Source organism: Cinclus cinclus, chromosome Z (genome assembly GCF_963662255.1).
Source record: "Cinclus cinclus chromosome Z, bCinCin1.1, whole genome shotgun sequence".
Classification (NCBI taxonomy): Eukaryota; Metazoa; Chordata; class Aves; order Passeriformes; family Cinclidae; genus Cinclus; species Cinclus cinclus.
In genome coordinates, this window is record NC_085084.1 from 43330925 (window position 1) to 43349620 (window position 18696).

The window sequence follows — 18696 nt, forward strand, 5'->3', positions numbered from 1 at the left end:
AATAAAAGTAGCAGACTATATATATAAACTGGTCCTGCTGATCCTGAAGTTGTTACTAGCGCTGTTTCTAGTTTCCTTTGAGGATAACCTGTTAACTTTATTTTCTGGCTTTCTCTTGTGCTAACCAACACAGCTGCCCATGTAGAGATTCCAGCATCATGTGTGAAAAATCAGACTTGGACTTTTATTGTGATAGATTACGTGCTATTGCTCACAAATTTAGATTTTGAAATAAATGTGCAATAAACAATATTCTGTTTCAAAGATGCTGCTAAAGAAAGACTGTATTCAATTCCATATTCCCTTTTTCTCTCATTCTTTATGTTTATAAACTTATCTTTTTTCCTTTCTTTTTTAATGGTTTTGATTAATTTTATACAGTGGATTGCATTCAATACACAGTGCTTTTCAGCAATTCTTCTGTAATACATAATAAGCTGCATTTGAATATTCCCTCTCCCACATTTTGACTGAGTATCAGAATGTATGTACATGTAAGCAGTATTCACTGTGGGACATTTCATTTGGTATCAAGACTCATTTCAAATGTTTGTTAATTTCCCCTTAATATTTTATGTTACTGGGACTAATAGAGCAAAAATCAATATTGAACAGAAGAAGAAAAATGGCCGGGTTTTAAAACATTTATATTAGAAATAGTAATTTCCCTTTAAAATTATCAATTTCCAAAAACGTAGCAGGAGAAAACTTTTATGGAAATTTTCTTTTCCATTTGGTATTTTTAACTTTAAATACAAATATTTCCATGTATCAGCAAACTGATACTTTCACTGCATTTTTATTGTGACATTAAAATTAAAACACACATTAAATTATCTTACCTTACTGCTGGAAGAACAGTGGAAAAGACCTCCTGAGTGTCAATGCAGCTGTACATACTAATTCAAACAGAACATACTCAGTTTGCCTTTTCTGAGAAAAAAAATACTGATTAGCTTTCAACCACAAAATATTGATAACAGAATAAATCTTGAGATGGGTATCAAAGGCAAGAGGAAAAAGTGAAAAAACGTGTGTCAAGTCTGTGATAAGTGCACTTTTGATTCACACCGAGGTCAGGAGCACCTCCTCTTGACAAAATAACTTTAAGCTGAATTTTAAGCTTCTCTGTCTGAGATTAAAAGTAGTCTCTCTGGCTGTGCAGGTCTCCAATATGTTATGGCAGGAAAATCCAGTCAGTATCAGCCTAACTGCTAGTTTTGAAATTGGTTTTAGATTAATGTGAAAAGGTGTCTCAAAGGTGAAGTTATGCCAGCCTTTCAGTTTCCTCATTCAAAATATGTATATTAAAGAAACCATATGAAAAGGGCAGATCCATTCCTTGACTACAGTTCTTTCTTTCCCAAAATGCCCAGTAGTTCTTACTTAATCTGAATCTAAGAAAAGAACACTTGCCCTTTTCATTTATTCTTGTTTATTTTTCTATTCTTCCCTGAAAATTTAAGCTGCAAACTTTTATCTCTTCTGAAAGAGTTAATTATTTAAATTATCAAATATTAGCTACTATCAGTAGCTAAAATGTTGTTGTTAACTCGAACAAATAACATTACCACCTTCCCAGTCTGTACACACAAAGCTTACAATGTATTATTCAGTATGTTTTAACCTTCAGAATTTGATTTTTATAATTTTCTTTACTACTACAAGGAAAAGAAACACAAATCTAGAAAAAAACTGCTCTTAATGCTAAACTTTCTTACTTACCTGTTTTACTTCAGAATTGAAAGTATTGCAAGTTGGGGTACTGAACATTTATAAACTATCAGAAAGCTGCTATTACTGTACTGTACTCCACAATTATAATTTAATTGCTCTGATTTGCCGAAAAATTTCTGTGGATGAACAGACTTCTTATTAGTGTCTGGAAGCATATCAAGAACCATATTACATTGTTTAATTAATTATCAGGGATAATTTTGGGTCCTGAAATCCACTGCATTAACCTATTCCCAAGTTATTGCCCAAGAAACCAGTGGCAAAATGTTCTGTTTAAGCAATTGTTTTGAATGGGATATTATCTCGGCAGTGTAAGAGCATCAGGAATATTCAAATGGTGAGGATAGCAATCTAGTTATCCTTCCCAGCCAGGCAAGGAAAATTAATGACAGGAGTTATTTCATAAAAAGAAGTCACAAGCACTTAACCTTTAATAATTTTGCTTCTACAGAAGATTTGCATAAGCAGTCTGAAATTAACATTATGGAATTGAGAACTACAGTGAAAGGCAAAATGGCCACCAGTCTTCATGGTTTCCTCTCCTGAACGGAAAACAGTCTTCCATGAACATACTGTTCTTCTGTGTAAATATATTTATATGGAAATAGCTTGTTGTCTGTGCTGGGACTTTTATCTCACAATGCTGAGATTTATGAATCTCACAATATATAGAATCATTGAAAACCTCTAAAGTAAAGTGATTGAGTGATTGCTTGGGAAATGGTCTTCTTGGCTTGGGGCTTCAAAAAAAAAATTATTATTATTTTTTAGTGCTTAGTACTTTTCCATTCAGGAAAACTTAAAAAACCATACCATTATCCAAAAGGCAAAACCTTTTTTATCGGTGTACAGGTAGATAAGCAGAAGTTCACTACAATTTGTAAAACCATTGCTCAATACCAAAAATTATTCTAATATTAGAAACCAGAGGGGCTAAAAATTCATACTGAGTCTCTGATCCTGCATTTGCAGGAGTGACAAATTCTGTTTTATAACCATACTTCTCTGTCCAATGGCATTACATCTTACTTGTTAAAAGGCACACACATGATGTTTAAGTTGATCTTTCCATCTTTACTTGGTTAAGTTAAATCTTTTGAAAATTGAGGAAAATACTGCTGTATTTGGCTAGTTAAGTTTGGAAGAAAACTTTTAAAAAATCACTTCCAGAGGGAGCTTAATACAATGCTGTTATTTTGACATTTTTCTTGCTATGTGTGCAATAGAAACTGTCTAACTACACATATGGAATGTCTTCTGAGTAATTTGTCTCTGAGTTTTTATGATAAACACTTAAAAATATATAAACAAATGAATTATCTAACATGCCTAAAGCAAAGCCTGAATTTAGACCGGAACTGTCATGAAATTCTCCATTTTAAATTTTAAGATTAATCAAACCACTAAATAGAAAATGACAACCCATAGGACACCTGTGCACTCTGGATAAGCTTAGCACAATATTTCTGTATTAAAGTAAGGGGTTTTTTTCATGTGGTAAGTATATTCACCTGTCCATCCTGGATAAATTTAGCATAATATTTCTGATGCTAAATGAAAGTAAGGTGGGTTTATTTCACATGGTGTGTTCAATGAAGCTGAATCTTGTTTTACAGTAATGGTTCATTAGTACATATCTGTTACTAAAGGGTTAGTTCTGAAAGCTCTTGGACAACAACAGAGCAAACAATTTCAGTGTATCCCTATGTGTAAAGCTCTATGTTGGATCATGTCCAGCACCTTCTGCATTTTCTACACATGAGCCCTCATCAGGGAGAGGAATCAATAGATCCTTCTGCATCATTCTGCCAGCAGTCCTGCCTTCTTCAACAAGCAATGCCACTTTAGTTAAACCTAGTTCCCAAGTATCTATGCTATCTGTTGTTCTTATAGGAAACATTGTCTCTTTGTCTATTTTTCTCCCCTTTCTTTTTTCCAGTTCTTTGCTACCTAGTGAAACTATTTCTGCCACAACATCTGCTGGCCAAATGCTAGCCAAAGAACTAGCAAAGATTTTCTTACAGTGACAACTACGCATTTGGGATTTCTTTTTTTTTTTTTTTTTTTTTTTTTACGAAGGGGTCCGTAGGGTTTCAAACAATTTTGAAAAGACATTATTTTGGGAATGAAATTTTCAATGCAAGTGCAACGACAATGTGACAATTTGCAAAAGCAGAGCACAGCACCTGTGACTACAGGACAGCATGGAGGCTGGATTCTACCTCCTTTACACACAGATGCTCTTAAGACAATAATCTCCTGTAAATACAGTAAAAAACTGCAACAAATTTATCTGAAAGCCTCCTGTCCTTTCTATTTGCCTTCTAAGTTAGGGCAGGAGCATGAAGGACACCCACAAAATCTCTTGGGGAACTCTCTGAAAGAATTTGTAACATTAATTTCAGTTTAAAGGTTCTAAATTATTAATCTTCTATGCAAATTCAAACATTTTCTACATTGTAGAGAAACCAGCTCTAAAATGAAATCTGTTTTGGTTTAAGCAAATTGAATTTTTAGTTTGAATTTTTGCTTTCTATGAGTACATTGAATAAGAAAAGTGTCTGATTTTGTCCCTTACATTCAGATAATCAAAGAAATTTTATAACAAGGACAACGTGTCAGATAAAAGCAGAAAGTTTATGACACAGTACTTTTTTCTGCAGAAGATGCCATTTTCTACGGAAATCTCTCTAGTCATCTTTCTATAGCTGGAAAGAAAAGCTGTAAATGCTTTTCTCTCCAACTGTAGTTGAGAACAACATAAATAAAAAGAGCTACTGCATTTATGCAGTGAAAAAAAATCATGATTAGACTAACTTATCATCAAGTTGCAGATTTTCAAAGAACATTTTGTTCTACATGAGAATAAAAAAGTTCTTTCTGTATGGATTAGAACCTCATGTTGGAGGAAAAAGCTGTTTTAACTGTTGTCATTTGGCCTTCAAATGTGCCAAACTTTCCATTGACTTGAAAAGACCAAAGAATGCAAGCGAAGGAATAGAATGAAAAAGGAAGTCTTACATTAAAAGGTGAAGGCACTGGAAGTAGGAAAGTGTCCATTCTTGAAGTGCATATTCATTTGCAGAAACAGTGAAAATACTACCTAGAGAAATGCCTCTTTGTATGCACAAGAAAAAGTTTCTTGCAGAGATCTGTTTCCCTCTTTTGTATAAATAATGTAACATTTTCCACGTTTGGTATTGGGAAATGGACATTAATCTTACAGCCATGCTGAAATCCATCGTATCTGTAGCTACATTTTTCACCATGTACCTTGTATCTTTGTGTAGTGGTGTCATCACCAGATAGCCTCATGGACTGTTAATTTAAATTGAGGCAAGATTTTGAACTAAATACATTGCCTGTACTTTATTGGTTTTTCACAATAACAATGACAATATAAACAGAGACATTGCCTTAGAACTTTAGGAAAAATAAAATAAAAATCCATGACTGACATGAGAGGTTTTACCTGAGGGGAAAAAAATCAGGAAATTAATGCACAGTATCTGACAACTGCTGAATTTCATATCAGACTGACATGTCAGTAGAACATCATAAGTCTTCAAGAAACTGGATCTGTTAAGATGCAATCAAAGCTTCTGACTCCAGAAAGCAAAGGTAATGTCACACTATTTTGTAAAATGCATGCTACACAGAAAGATACAATCTTGTAAAATAATACCAACTAAACTTACAATTTGTGACATTTCAAGGTTGTCTAAAAATGCAAACATGGTGAAAATCTTTTGCAACAAAACCCAAGACTGGAAATATTGGAGGTAGTTTGATTTTTTCTGTGCTTGTTTTCAAGCATAAACTGAAAGAGTTCACCAGCTGCAAGATTCTAATCTCATATTGCTCTAAGGGTAGATATTCAAGTAGGTTACCTTTCAGAAGTTATTCTTCAGCCTTTCTTTACCTTTTGCCTGTTATTGTATATGCTATCTATAGCTTAAATACAAATGTGACAGGCAATTTAGAAATACAATTGACAGAAAAGTTACACTATAAAAAACCCAATTAATAATAAGAGAGAACTGTGGAGATCCAGTTGCTAAGTACAGGATCAGTGACATTGATTTCGTAAATGCTTGTACCCATATTTAATTTTTTAGTCAGCCAAAGAATATTTGGAATTTAAACTATGAAGAGCATAATATCTAACACGAGGTACTTTATTTAAAATGCATATTTTTCTCACTGTACTATAAAGTAAGTGATTTTATGTCATAGTTACTCAGACATTGAACTGTATCCTTCTGTCAGCAAAACATTTCAATTCTTCCACTAAGTATATCAGAAATATCTAGGGAAAGCATGCAGACTAACATAAAGGTCTGCAGCTGAGTTTGAACTGGAGGCAGTGGCTTGCCCCAGTGAACAGCCCATCAAGCTCACCTGCAGCAGCTGAACTAGAGCAGCTCCAGTCTTGTGCTAGCAGAGTATCTGCAGAAAACATAGCTAAGTCAGCACAGATACAGACTCACTGTTTCGTTGAATTTTGCAATCAGACAATACAAAGTGAAGGGTAGGAATGCGCGTTATGAAAATTGCTTTGGCTTTTCAAGTAAGGATTATGTTGATAAACTGATACTTTAGAGGATGAGAGCAAGTTTTCACTCATATAATACGTGAAAGTAGCAAAGGTAGCAAATGAGGCTTCATTACAGAATAAGTCCATTCTCACCTGCAAAAAGCAACTATCTTTTTCTTCTGTGCAGATTATGAAAGACTGGTTTTCTTAATCAGAAATGATCTTGTACATCTGAAAAGTCAGACTTTCAAGTTAATTTTTCCATACCCTCACTGGCCATAATGCCACGAACTGATGAAATAATGCCGTATTTTATTTTGTCCTCCTGTGCATTTCAGTTAACATATTTTAAGACAGAGAAACATCAGTAACGTAATAAGGTGGTATGAAAAGCATTAATAAATGAACATTTGTCTGCAAACATACCACATTCATATAGAGTGATTGTCACTGCAATACTAAAATACATTTTGGGAATCCTTTCTCCAGTGTGATCATAAAGACTTGTATGAGAGGTTTTTTTGTTTGTTTGCTTTTTCCTTTTAGTTCCTGAGCAATACACACACATATTTATAAAAATCTGTTATTTTTATTTTGGCAAAACAGGATCTTTAGGGCTGACAGACCAAACAGAGACTGAGGTTGCTGCTCCTTTGCAGTCATCCAAGCTGGAGAGAAACAGCTCTGTGGAGGAGGTCCTGGGTCTGTACTGGGCAGTCACTGGTGATGCTCGGCAGTGGCCCCGGCTGCAGCAGAGCCCCCCGGTGCCCTGGTCTGTAAGAACAGGAGCGTGGCCAGCCGGCCGAGGGAGGTGATAATCCCCCTCCGCTCAGCACTCACGGGACAGCAGCAATGTGGTTTGTCCGGTTCGGGCACCCCCAGCAGGGGAAACACAACGATGGACTGGAGCAAGTGCAGATGAGGGCACCGAGGTGTCCAGAGCTGCGGTGCTGTCCTACTCTGCAGGATGAGGGACCAGGGCCAGCTCAGACTGGAGAAGGCAGAGTTCAAGGGACAGCTGTGTCGCCCTCAACACCGGCAGGAAAACCATCAAAAAGGTGGAGTTACACTCCTCATAACAATAGATGCTGGGAGGAGAGACAACAGGTATGAGCTGACAGAGTACCTTAGATTAGGTATGAAAGGGAAAATATTATCCTGGTGGTAGTTTTGCATTGGAGTATATTTCCCAGAGAGACTGTGAGAAAGTCTGGGGATTTTCACATCTGTACAGGACAGAATAACCTGGTGTCATGGCTGACCCAGCTGTGATAAGCAGTCCAGACCAGAAACCTTTTCAGGTCCCTTCCAGCTGAAATTATACTTTGATACTATGGTAATATCTAAAGAATATCTGCAATATCTCCCTACACAATAGGTCTACTATTCTTACCTCTGTGAAGTTTTCCTACTGTCTAGTGTGAATCTCTTCTACAATGCAAGCACATAAACTCAATTTTTTTCCCCATTTTTCCCGCTACAGTCTCTGTCTTTGCAACAACTTGCTATGTTTTGAAGATTGTTACCATGCTATTTCAGCACCCCTTAGAGTTTTTCTGTATGCTTAGTACTTCAGGCCATTAACTGCCCCATTTCAATTTGTTCTTCTTTTGGGCTACCATATGTTTCGGTTTCTGTGGAGATTTCTGACTATGTTTAGAGCAGGAGTGCACTAAGCTAGGTTTTAAAATTTTATTTCTCTAATTCATATTTCTCTGATTTTCTTAGTTGAAGTTTTCATAGTGCATTTTTTCTTCTAGTCCTGTAGTTCCTAAGCTACATATAATATGATTTTTCAATGCTTAAACTGCTTCTGAAGTGGAATCCACAGATTTTGCTCTCTTGCCCTTTTACTTACAAGAAATTATTAAACTCTAATTCTTATGGTAACTAATTCTGTGCAGTAATTCACAACTGTAAGGTCTACAACTGTTCCAAATTAGCATGTCTGCAGCTCTTACATACAGGTTTATTCTCAGCAGAATAGCATTATGCTAGCTTCTTCTTCCTCCTCCAATTTTTTTTTCCAACTACGTTTCTCCTTTCTTTTTTTAACATAATGAGCTGCTCACTCACTTTCTTTGTTCATCAGGGGGTTTTACCTCTTCTAGAAACATGTACGTCAGCATTTTTTCTGAGGCTACTTTTTCTTTCTGTTCCTTGAATTCTGCTGTCAGGAAAACAATTTTGCTTCAGTGCCTCAGGATGAACACTCTTATTTGACAATCTTTCCTATATTTAAACAGGCCTCTCAGAGTGACAGTGAATGTAGCACAGGAGAGATTGAAGGGGTGAAGCTGCCTTCTGCCTGAAGCCATGCTGGGTAGACAGAGCTGTGGCAGCTCTGCCCTTTGCCTCGTGATCAGCATCCCCACTTGCACTGGTTGTTCTGCCAATGGTATGGCAGATGAGAAAGTATAATACCTTCATCCAACACATTATGTAAAGACAGATGTTTTCAGCTTACTCAGACATTAGAATTGGGACACTGTAGGATGCCCTGTACAAGAAAGGTAACGACATCAAGATATGCCTGAACAACAAATTGAAGACATTAGTGCAGAGCGCGTTGCATGCTTTAAGTCTAACTGACATAAAGATCAACAGCATCAAAATGCAGAAACAGAAAATTTGGCACGAGCTTGCAACTGGAATAAGGGCATGGGGGGTCCACTGAGATTCACACCTCTAAAGCATCAGTATTGTCCTACTGCTAGACAGGTAAAAGGTAAAATCACCCCCTGCAATGCAGTTACTCCTTCCTCTGCATTGAAGAAATAGCTTGGAGGCTTTCCTTCAACAGGAGAGAAATTCCTCGGTTTGTTCTGGATTTACCGCTATCCAGGCAAAATTACAGTAGGCAAATTTAATCTTGGTGCCATTAAGGCACTTGGGCAAAGCTCCCCATTAAACCTCTCCATTTTTTTCAGAGCAAGCACAGATGCAGCAAATTTTGAATTTTTTTTCCACATGTACCCCTTATAAATATCAATTTGGTCTGAAAAGTCATGATACACTATGCTTTCTTCAATTTTAGGGTTGATTTTTAATGTGTTTATTTGCTTAATTCTCATTAAATATAAAAAGACTTTTGTGGGCTGTGTGCCTATTGATGAGCTACTACTGATGGGAGGACAAATTAATCTTCACTTTATTTCAATGAATTCTAAAACATTTGCAGCTTGTAGACATGTGAATATTTTACCATTTCTGTTTTTTAACAATTATTTAAATATTTGTGGTCCTCCTATATATAGATGGGCTTTGTCAAGGGGAACTGACTGCAGTACTCACAGAATTTTGTGACCTCTGACATACGTGCTTGCCAACCTTGGCAATACGAGCCCCTAAAAATGTTACGAATATGTCTGCAGAATCTTTCTGATAAGTATAGCCAGTCTCGTGTCAAATGTCATCTGCTGCAAGATAAATATTGGAATAAAAAGGCAGACTGAATGTGAGCAATCTGAGTTTATCAAAATGTAATCTTTGACCTGAAATGCCAGTGGCAAAACACACTGGTGTTTTTTACACGCACTCATATGGAGTTAAAAACAAAGCTCAGTATGTGCTGTTGCTGAATAATCTACAAACATATCTTAGCCGTCACTCAGAACTGTAGTCCAGTCATAGTGGGGATGAGTTCCTTAACTACTGAAGATCTGGGATAATTCAGAGTAATTGACTGTCCATCATACACCTGGACAGTGATCAGTTTTAACTGTTATTTTAGATCTATTTTAGATACAGAAGAATAATTGCCCTTCTACAGTTTGTTCAGGGCAAGGCCTTATTGAAATTCACAGATGCAGCATTTTATTTCTGTGAATATTAGTCCAGTAGGAAGAAGACTGAAACACATAATGTCAATTAAAAATCAGCCATGAAGTGACAAAGATGGTATTTTGCTACCAGTCCAGATTGGATTGCAAACCCTAATTTATTACTGAAATAAATCGTTCTGCAACCCCCTGCAAGACTTAAATTACTACAATTAGTACGCCGTCACTTATATTACATTTATTTCTCTTATTGGCAAAGATAGTGATATCTAGCATGCAAACTACACATGTACCTGTACTAATGTCAGTCTTGTTTTTGTTGTTTTGTCTCCTAGGTTTTCACCCCTATCTGAGCAAGTGACACACAGAGAAACATGCCTGAGCAAAGTAATGATTATAGGGTAGTTGTGTTTGGAGCTGGAGGAGTGGGAAAAAGTTCTTTGGTCCTGAGGTTTGTGAAGGGCACTTTCAGAGAGAGCTACATCCCTACCATTGAAGACACCTATCGGCAGGTGATCAGCTGTGACAAGAGCATATGCACTTTGCAGATAACTGACACTACAGGGAGCCATCAATTTCCAGCCATGCAACGCCTCTCTATTTCTAAAGGACATGCTTTTATTTTGGTTTACTCTATCACCAGCCGGCAGTCCTTGGAGGAACTCAAGCCAATCTATGAACAAATCTGTCAGATTAAAGGAGACATAGAAAGCATTCCGATAATGCTGGTGGGGAACAAAAATGATGAGAACCAAAATCGAGAGGTAGAAAGCAGTGAAGGAGAAGCCATGGCCAAGAAGTGGAAATGTGCCTTCATGGAGACCTCTGCGAAGACAAACCACAATGTGAAAGAGTTATTCCAAGAGCTGCTAAACCTGGAGAAACGCAGGACTGTGAGTTTGCAAATTGATGGCAAAAAAAGCAAGCAACAGAAAAGGAAGGAGAAGCTGAAAGGAAAATGTGTGGTGATGTGAAATTGCACTGTCAGAAATCAGCTGTGAAGTGTCATCTGACAATATGCATGCAAAACCCATAGACAGCATACAACCATGCAAGACCCTCTTTATTAGTATCAGTTTTAAAAGAAATACTTGGAAATTGAAAAAATGAGGTATTGATTGCTATGAAAAAAACTGAAAAATATAAATTTGTGTACTCTCACAATCAGTTAATCAGGAAGAAAACAAAAGATGTCCCAGAACACCTTATTTTGTAATATCCAAAAAAGAAGAATTTTCCTAATTCACATTATAGTAAAGATTTGGAAGATCAACTTAATTTTATCTGCATTTGCATATAATTGCAAGTGAAAGCAATGTAAAATATCTGAAGAAAAACAAAAAAATGGTTGTGAAGAAATCTAGAACATAAAAATGCATGCTGGATGGTGTTAATAATTTCCTTCAAGAACGCTGTGGATGAACAATTCTATGCCATTTTCATTACTGACAGGTGGGAGAGTGTGCATAAGACTGTCTTGAAAAACCTAATAAATGAACAATTGCACAGTGAAAGGAAGTGTGGGGATAGCAGTTAAAAGAACAGATATTGTCTCTATCTGCCCAGTGTGATACTTCTTTCTAGCATGCTGCAGTGTTTTAAATGAAGGTTGTTGAAAAGCCAATCTCTGTAAGAGAGCTGGAGATCATCTTTTCCGGGCTCATTGCTTCAAGAATGACCTGACTCTCTGTCCCAGACATGTTTCAGAAGAACGGACATTTGTTTGTGGAGAATGCCAGATGGGAATGGTGTACATATAAAACCAGAAAACTTCCCCAGGGAGAACTGACTGGGCTGTCCCCTGCAAAGGCCTCTGTGGAAGAGACTCAGTTCTAATACTGCTGCCTGTTAAATGAACACATTTAGTGAATTTAGTGGTTAGTGAATGAATGGAATGTCTTCTGAACTGGTGGTACCCTTGGAGAGGGTTTGGCATAACATACAAATTAACAGATTAGCTGAGTGATGCTTCTTTACATTACTATATTCCAATTAGAAGGGTTAATGCTCATGCCCTATGAGATCTATTGCCTTTATATTGTCTGATGTATTTTATATTTGCCATTTAAACTCATTATTTGAACCGCCATGACTATTTATATAGAACCAAATATATATCTAAAGTTAGTGCCCACAAAAGTCTCTAAAAGGAGGTTTGTTGGGATAAGCACTACAGGATCTGGCATATTAAGAGTTGTAGTCAGGACTGTGTTACAATGCAATAAAATCTTCAGAATAAAAAACACATTATTAAAAATATCCTGTCAGGGGAAACAGCTCTTCTCAGAACCTTAGAAAGGGCAGAAAAAGTAAGAATTGTGAGCTTTCCTGACTGTCTCTCCAAAGCTTTTTAAAAAATGAATATGAATGACTGAAGTATCTATCCTAGTGATGACAAAAGGCCATCTAAAATAAAATAAGCACATACAACTTTTAAAGGACACATTAAAATTGGGTAAGTCACAATTTGTACCTTCAGAGCTCCTTTAAACCAATAAAAAGACCCTATCACATTTTTAGTAAATTTTTGTGTCAAGAAACATGGGAAAATGAAATCAAGTACTAATATTATTAGCCTGCATGCTAGTGCATTATAAATATTTTCCAGGGGATGCTCAAATGCGGTGTTTGCATTAAAAATTGCTACCTTGTTCCTTTCAGAGTTATTGATTGCTTACCTTCCACCTTTTTAGAAAATGTGTGGACATTTCAGAGGTAGAGTAATAGTATACAAAAGAATTGCTACTAGCACTGTATAGAAAGGAGCACAACTTCTGTCATTCAGTCAGGAGAAATTCTGGTACCAGTAGAATCTAGTGCAAAGCTCCTACTGATTTCAAAGAGACAATTTTTTTCATTGCATTAAGAAGAGAAAACTGGAAAGAGCATGGAAAAATCTAATGCTTTTCATTAATTAATTCCAGGCTCTCACACAATACTCTTTCTTCATAAATCTCAAAGCACTTTGCAAAAGTGATGACATCATTTTCTTAACTTCTCAGGTGGTGAAAGTGAGGCACAGAGAGAGGAAACAACTGCACGTGGGTTGTCCAGCAGGATAGTGACAGACCCAGGAACAAAAGCAGATCTCTGTCACGGTCCAGTGCTCATTCTGTGTTTTGTCAGACTGTGTCTTTACATTCTTAAATAGTTCCTGAAACACATAAAGAAGCCTGGTTTGACCTATACAGCCAAGTGCATCTTTCTTGACAGTCTGTCAAATCAAAAGGTATTTCCAGATCAGGGATGCAAAACACTTAAAAGCACTATGTTTAGTAAGACTTTTATAAATGTTTATACATTTACTGTGTTTGTAAAAAAAAATTGCTGTTGTTACTCAACATCACAGCAATGGATTCCATGAATGAAGCTGGAAAAAAATCAGAAAAATTATCAACCTTAAGGCATACTGGGTCTCATACAGAGGTCAAAAGTAGAGAGGTTGCCCTCAGATGCTAACACACCAGTGCCAAAGGTCATCACGTGTGGCACATGCCTTAGCAGCCAGCATAGAACTATGACAGAATCTCAAAGATAAAAATAAAAGCTATATATAGAACCTTTTAACATTATTGCTTGAACTGGATGAATTATTTACATAGTAAAATGTCTTGCAGAAGTACAATACAGGGGATCTGAATTACTTAAAATGTACTGACTGCAAAGATATTACAGGCTGAAATTTAGCCCTGAACTTTTATTTTTGAATGTGCCTCATAGCAAGAATATAATAATTGTATAGCGAAGATGGAAATAAAACAAGTAGCTGCCAATGTTAGGCTTGAGGACCATATTCCTTTAGTTCCCAGCTGATTCCTCACGTGCTACGTAATAAGCCATGAAGTATTTCATGGACTTGCATGTATCAAAGCAAGGCCAGAACAGAAGCAATATTACTCAAGGACCACAGACTCAAAAGAGAGCATATTTTATACCCTTGCATCGCCATCCTAATTTCTACTATTAGATTTTACATATATTGCATACACGTGAGCTAGTTTAAAATGTTTGTTTTGCTATTACATACAGAATTATTTTTTTTATATGAAAAAATAAGGTAGATCAAGAAAATATAATGCTTTATTACTTTTTGTGTTTTATTTGGGAATGTGGTATCACTATAATAGCCTGTTTAAAATGTAGATATATTTTAAATATTTAAAACATGTAAGTTCTAGAGTGAATTTTAGCACCCAGAAAACACAATCTAGCCAAAATGAATCTTAGAAATGCATGGTTTTATATGTAGATATTAAATATTAAGGTATATTGCTGTCATGAAAATGTGTTGTGATTTCTTTAGCAAATATTTTGTTTTAAAATTGGAGAGGAAGTCACTTGTGTATTAGTTTCCATGTTTGTGGTGATGTTCTAAATATTCAAAATAAAGTTTTAAATCTTAACACAATCTTGGAAGAAGTCTTGCTGGCATTTTTTTTTTTGTTTCATATTATGTATTTTTTTAAAATTGTTAAGGACAATTCTCTAAATCAAAACAGACTCTAACATGATAGGCTGTGTCCCAAAGTTTTCAGCTATACTAATCAGTTCCGAGAGAACTGGAGCAGTATTACCTTACCTAGTGTTTACCCTTCTTCTATTATATTCTGGCAAACACACACCTTTCATAGCAATCTACCTTCATTAAAACAAAAAAGAAAAAAGAAAAAAAAAAAAAACAACAACAAAAAAAACCAAACCAAACCAAACCAAACCAAACCAAACCAAACCAAACCAAACCAATCCAAACCAGCTTTTCAGTGGGTGCTTCTTTTTGGCCAGTATTTAGCAAAATAGTTCTGGAAGCTGTCTATCTTTTATTATTTGCTTTGAAATAATGGCAGATAGAATTGTGTGCTTGTGAAAAATTGATATTTAATATATGGATCCTGCTATTTCTGCTCGTTTCTAAAAGATTCCTAATGTTCTTGCAAAACATCCTATGATTGCATTCTATATTACCACCTGTTGCAAAAAATGTCAATACTTAATCACTTCTTGCAGTTCATAAGATGCAGTCATAGTTGTTCAGTTTAATAATTATTTCCATATGCAAGCAATAATTCATATTCAACAGAGGAAGGGATCAACAAACAATCATGAATACATAGACATGATGATAGGCATTTGAACCAGTGATGAAGTATTGAACATTGAATGTAATTTCATGTCACCGTGAATTAATTGCATTTGTCAGTCTGCAAAGCTTTTTATTTTTAACAAAGAGCTTTTATTAATTCTTATTACTATTTTTCATTTTCTTCTTTCAATATGCTATCAGTAGCTGCTCTTGGCTCTGATTCTGACACAGTCTGTAGTAAAGTAGTGAATGTGCCAATTCATTGTCATGGCTTTTACACAATATAGTCTCTAATTACTTTATTTATTAATTTATTACATAATATTCCATATGATGAATATATCATATTTATTATAGCATATTCCACAGAAACACCAGAAACATTACAAAATTCCCTTACCTGTTACCAGTCCTGTTTCTCAGTGGAAAATATGCTCATTCAAACTTGTGAATACCTGCCACACTTATTTCACTGGCATTTTAACTGACATGTTTCACCCATTTTCAAAGCACATTTTCTAATTAGTCCATGAATTTATTTAATGTAGTCAAACATGTCTAAAGTTTAACTCTACTAAAACTGCAAAGAGAGGGAGGGCAGAGCTTTGAAAATACATATTGGAGGTTCCTGGTGAAGGATGCAGACTATTCTGTTAATTAACCAGATGTATATGCAGTTTAAAGAGAGCATTAAAACTCCTTTGTTTCACATGATTTATCTTGGTTGAGTATGCTGTTTTATAATGAGTCATAGGGGTCCCTCTGAAATCATAATGAAAGTAAATTTTGAAGGAGGACCTTCAGGAGTTATTCAGTCTGATATATTTATTTCACACTCAGATGGCAACAAGTGGTCCACAATGGATCCTACAAGGGCATCTTTATTCTTAGGTTCTCAGGGGAAGGGGCAGGACAGGAACATAGAACCACAATCCACCCCAAAACTAAAATCAGCTTCTCAGCCTCTACACCTGGTACTCTAAAAGCTGTGGATGACAGTGTCTGTCACATGGAAACTACCACTGTATTTGTATTAATTTCAGTAGAAAAAGCAAAAAATAAAGAAGCAGAATTGGTGTTGTTCCATAAGAAATGTATGGCAAATATTTTTTTAATATATTAGAGGAGAAATATTGTTCTATATTATCTTTCAAAGACAGATGGGATGACCATTCAAGGGTCATTCACCCCAAATCTGCTTTGCTACAAAGTCTGTTCAGTGTTATTGTAAAGATAATTTGCCTTTGGAATTTCCTTCCTTCTTTACAGGCTCAGATCTTGCTGCTGGCCAGGATGGTCCTAAAAAACTATTCTTGGCCTATTTATTAATTTATAATTACAATAAAATAATGCTGTATGATTAGGCACATGAATTTAAATCCAGCTTTTTCCTGTAGGCCAGATGTCTCCTGTGCAGTGGGGTCATTGTAACAAAGCAGGAGAAAGTATGAGAATTATAATTTGGGAGGGGAGGTAGGCCCAAAGAAAATGGGAATAACAGAAAATTTTACCTTTTACTTATGTTTCCCAGAAAAATCAGAGATAAGCAAGGAATCTTAAAAGAATTTTCAAAAGAAAGGCAGTGAGTGGTTGAGTGGTTATGCTGAGCTGCACTAATGAATATGACTCTTTGGTGCATCACAACAGTAGGTTCCACAAGGAGAGCAATTGCTTCTCCCTCAGTGATCTCATCAAATCATCAACTCCTTATAAAAGCACCTTTACCCTGGATGACTGATTTACATGTCTGTGTAGGAGAACCCACTCTGTAGGCACAGGATTTAGCTCTCTTTTTCGTCCTCTTGCACTAGTTTTGGCGGAGGTAGAATTAATTTCTTCACAGTGGCTGGTATGGCTGTGTGTTTTGGATTTGGGGTGAACACAGGGTTGATAACACAGAAATGTTTTCGTTATTGCTGAGCAGGGCTCACACACGGCCACGGCCTTTCCTGCTTCCCTGACTGCATGCTGGTGAGGAGGGTAGGGGAGCACAGGAAGCACAAGAAGCTGTGAGCAGACAGTTGATCCCAGCAGACCCCACCACAGACCATATGGCATCATGCTCAATGGATAAAGATGGGTGATGAAGGAGGAACATTTCTCAATGGACATTTTAACATGAAACTAAAACCCAACTGGTACAACAAAGTCTGATACAGCAGCAAGGGAAAGCAAGATAGTTTTATAGAAACATGTCTTTAAGTGTCCAAGTAATAGTATCTTTGTATGCAGCTCTAGAAAGTGCATGTTCACATGTGAAAAAATGGTAAAAAGATTGTTTTAGAAAAAAAGAGGCAGAATTATGGACAGTGGACTTTCTTGGGATGCTGAATGCAGAGAGGAGGTGAATGTGTTTAGTTTCAGTGGTAATATTTCAGAAGGTTGAAAAAAAGGAAGAAAAAAAACAATAATATATCCTTGGAACTATCTTACTAAAATCCATTAGGTCACAGATGAATCACTCACAGCAAGTAACAGTCAATACGAACCTTAGAAAAAGATTGGAGTATAAGAAACAGTCTTAAATTCTGTTCTTCCTTTTTATTGCCATAACAATGTTTGTCCATGATTGCTCTCCTGTTTCTTTTCAAAATCAAATCTAAGACTGCTTAATTCTGAAATTTTGACCTACATTTAATTGTTTCATCATCTTTTGTTTGCCTAGTGAAAAAATATGCATACCATTTCCCCAAAACACCACAATACCCCACTTGTAAAGAACAATTTAAATTTGTTTATTATATACTAGAAAACAATTCAAAATAATGTATTAAAGCAGAGTGATCAGTAGGCAGCCATTCTGTTAAATCCTAAATGGAAGAAAAAAAATTCTATTAGTTATGTAACCACACATAAAGTGTGCCCAGATTGTAGATCTGCAAAATAATACCTTGAAAGCCAGATGGATGCAAATTCAGAATTTTATTATGGTTGGGGGGGGAGGGGGGAGGGGGACAGGAGACTGGAGGGAGGGTGGGGCTTGGACAGGGCAAGTGCTTCTGTCTGTCTCTTTTCCATGCCTCTCCATGTCCTGGGAAGAGAAGTCAGCCAGACTGCCTTTGCCACAGCCAAAGCACCCACTTTTCTGCTATGAAAGATTTATAGAGCAGAGAGAAAAATCAAAAGAGAACCATTTGTGGTATAAATAAGTGATGCTTGTATAACATTGGCAAATATGGTGATGTGAGTGGATTCAAAAATTATATGAGTCAAAAGTAATAAACTTCAGCACTATGGTATGGCCTTCATTGGCTGTGTATTAAGACAGCTCTGCATCTGTCAGAAGTTACCATGTCTAAACATTGTTGGGTCCATTTGGTTACAGAGTACCACTTTTAACTATTTATGGAAGCCAGATTATTTAAATTTAAAGAATCAGTTGCAGTCAAGAAAACATGTTATTCTGCACTATGTAAAGGTAAAAGATAATGTATTGTTAAATGCAAGCTACTAGTTAAAACTGTATTCTATTTACTGTTGTGACTTTTCTTAACATGTTAATTGTGTTTCCTCAGAAGCTTGAAATTAGTGCTCTTCTACTGGGTCCTAATATGAGTTAG

General features: G+C 36.1%; 1 protein-coding gene across 1 annotated transcript; it reads left to right on the forward strand.

Annotated features, from left to right (window-relative positions):
• The first annotated feature begins 10430 nt into the window (after nt 1–10430).
• On the forward strand, nt 10431–11030 carry DIRAS2 (DIRAS family GTPase 2). Its single transcript, XM_062513283.1, has one exon. The coding sequence runs from the start codon at nt 10431–10433 to the stop codon at nt 11028–11030; it is 600 nt and encodes a 199-aa protein (XP_062369267.1).
• The last annotated feature ends 7666 nt before the right edge of the window (nt 11031–18696 follow it).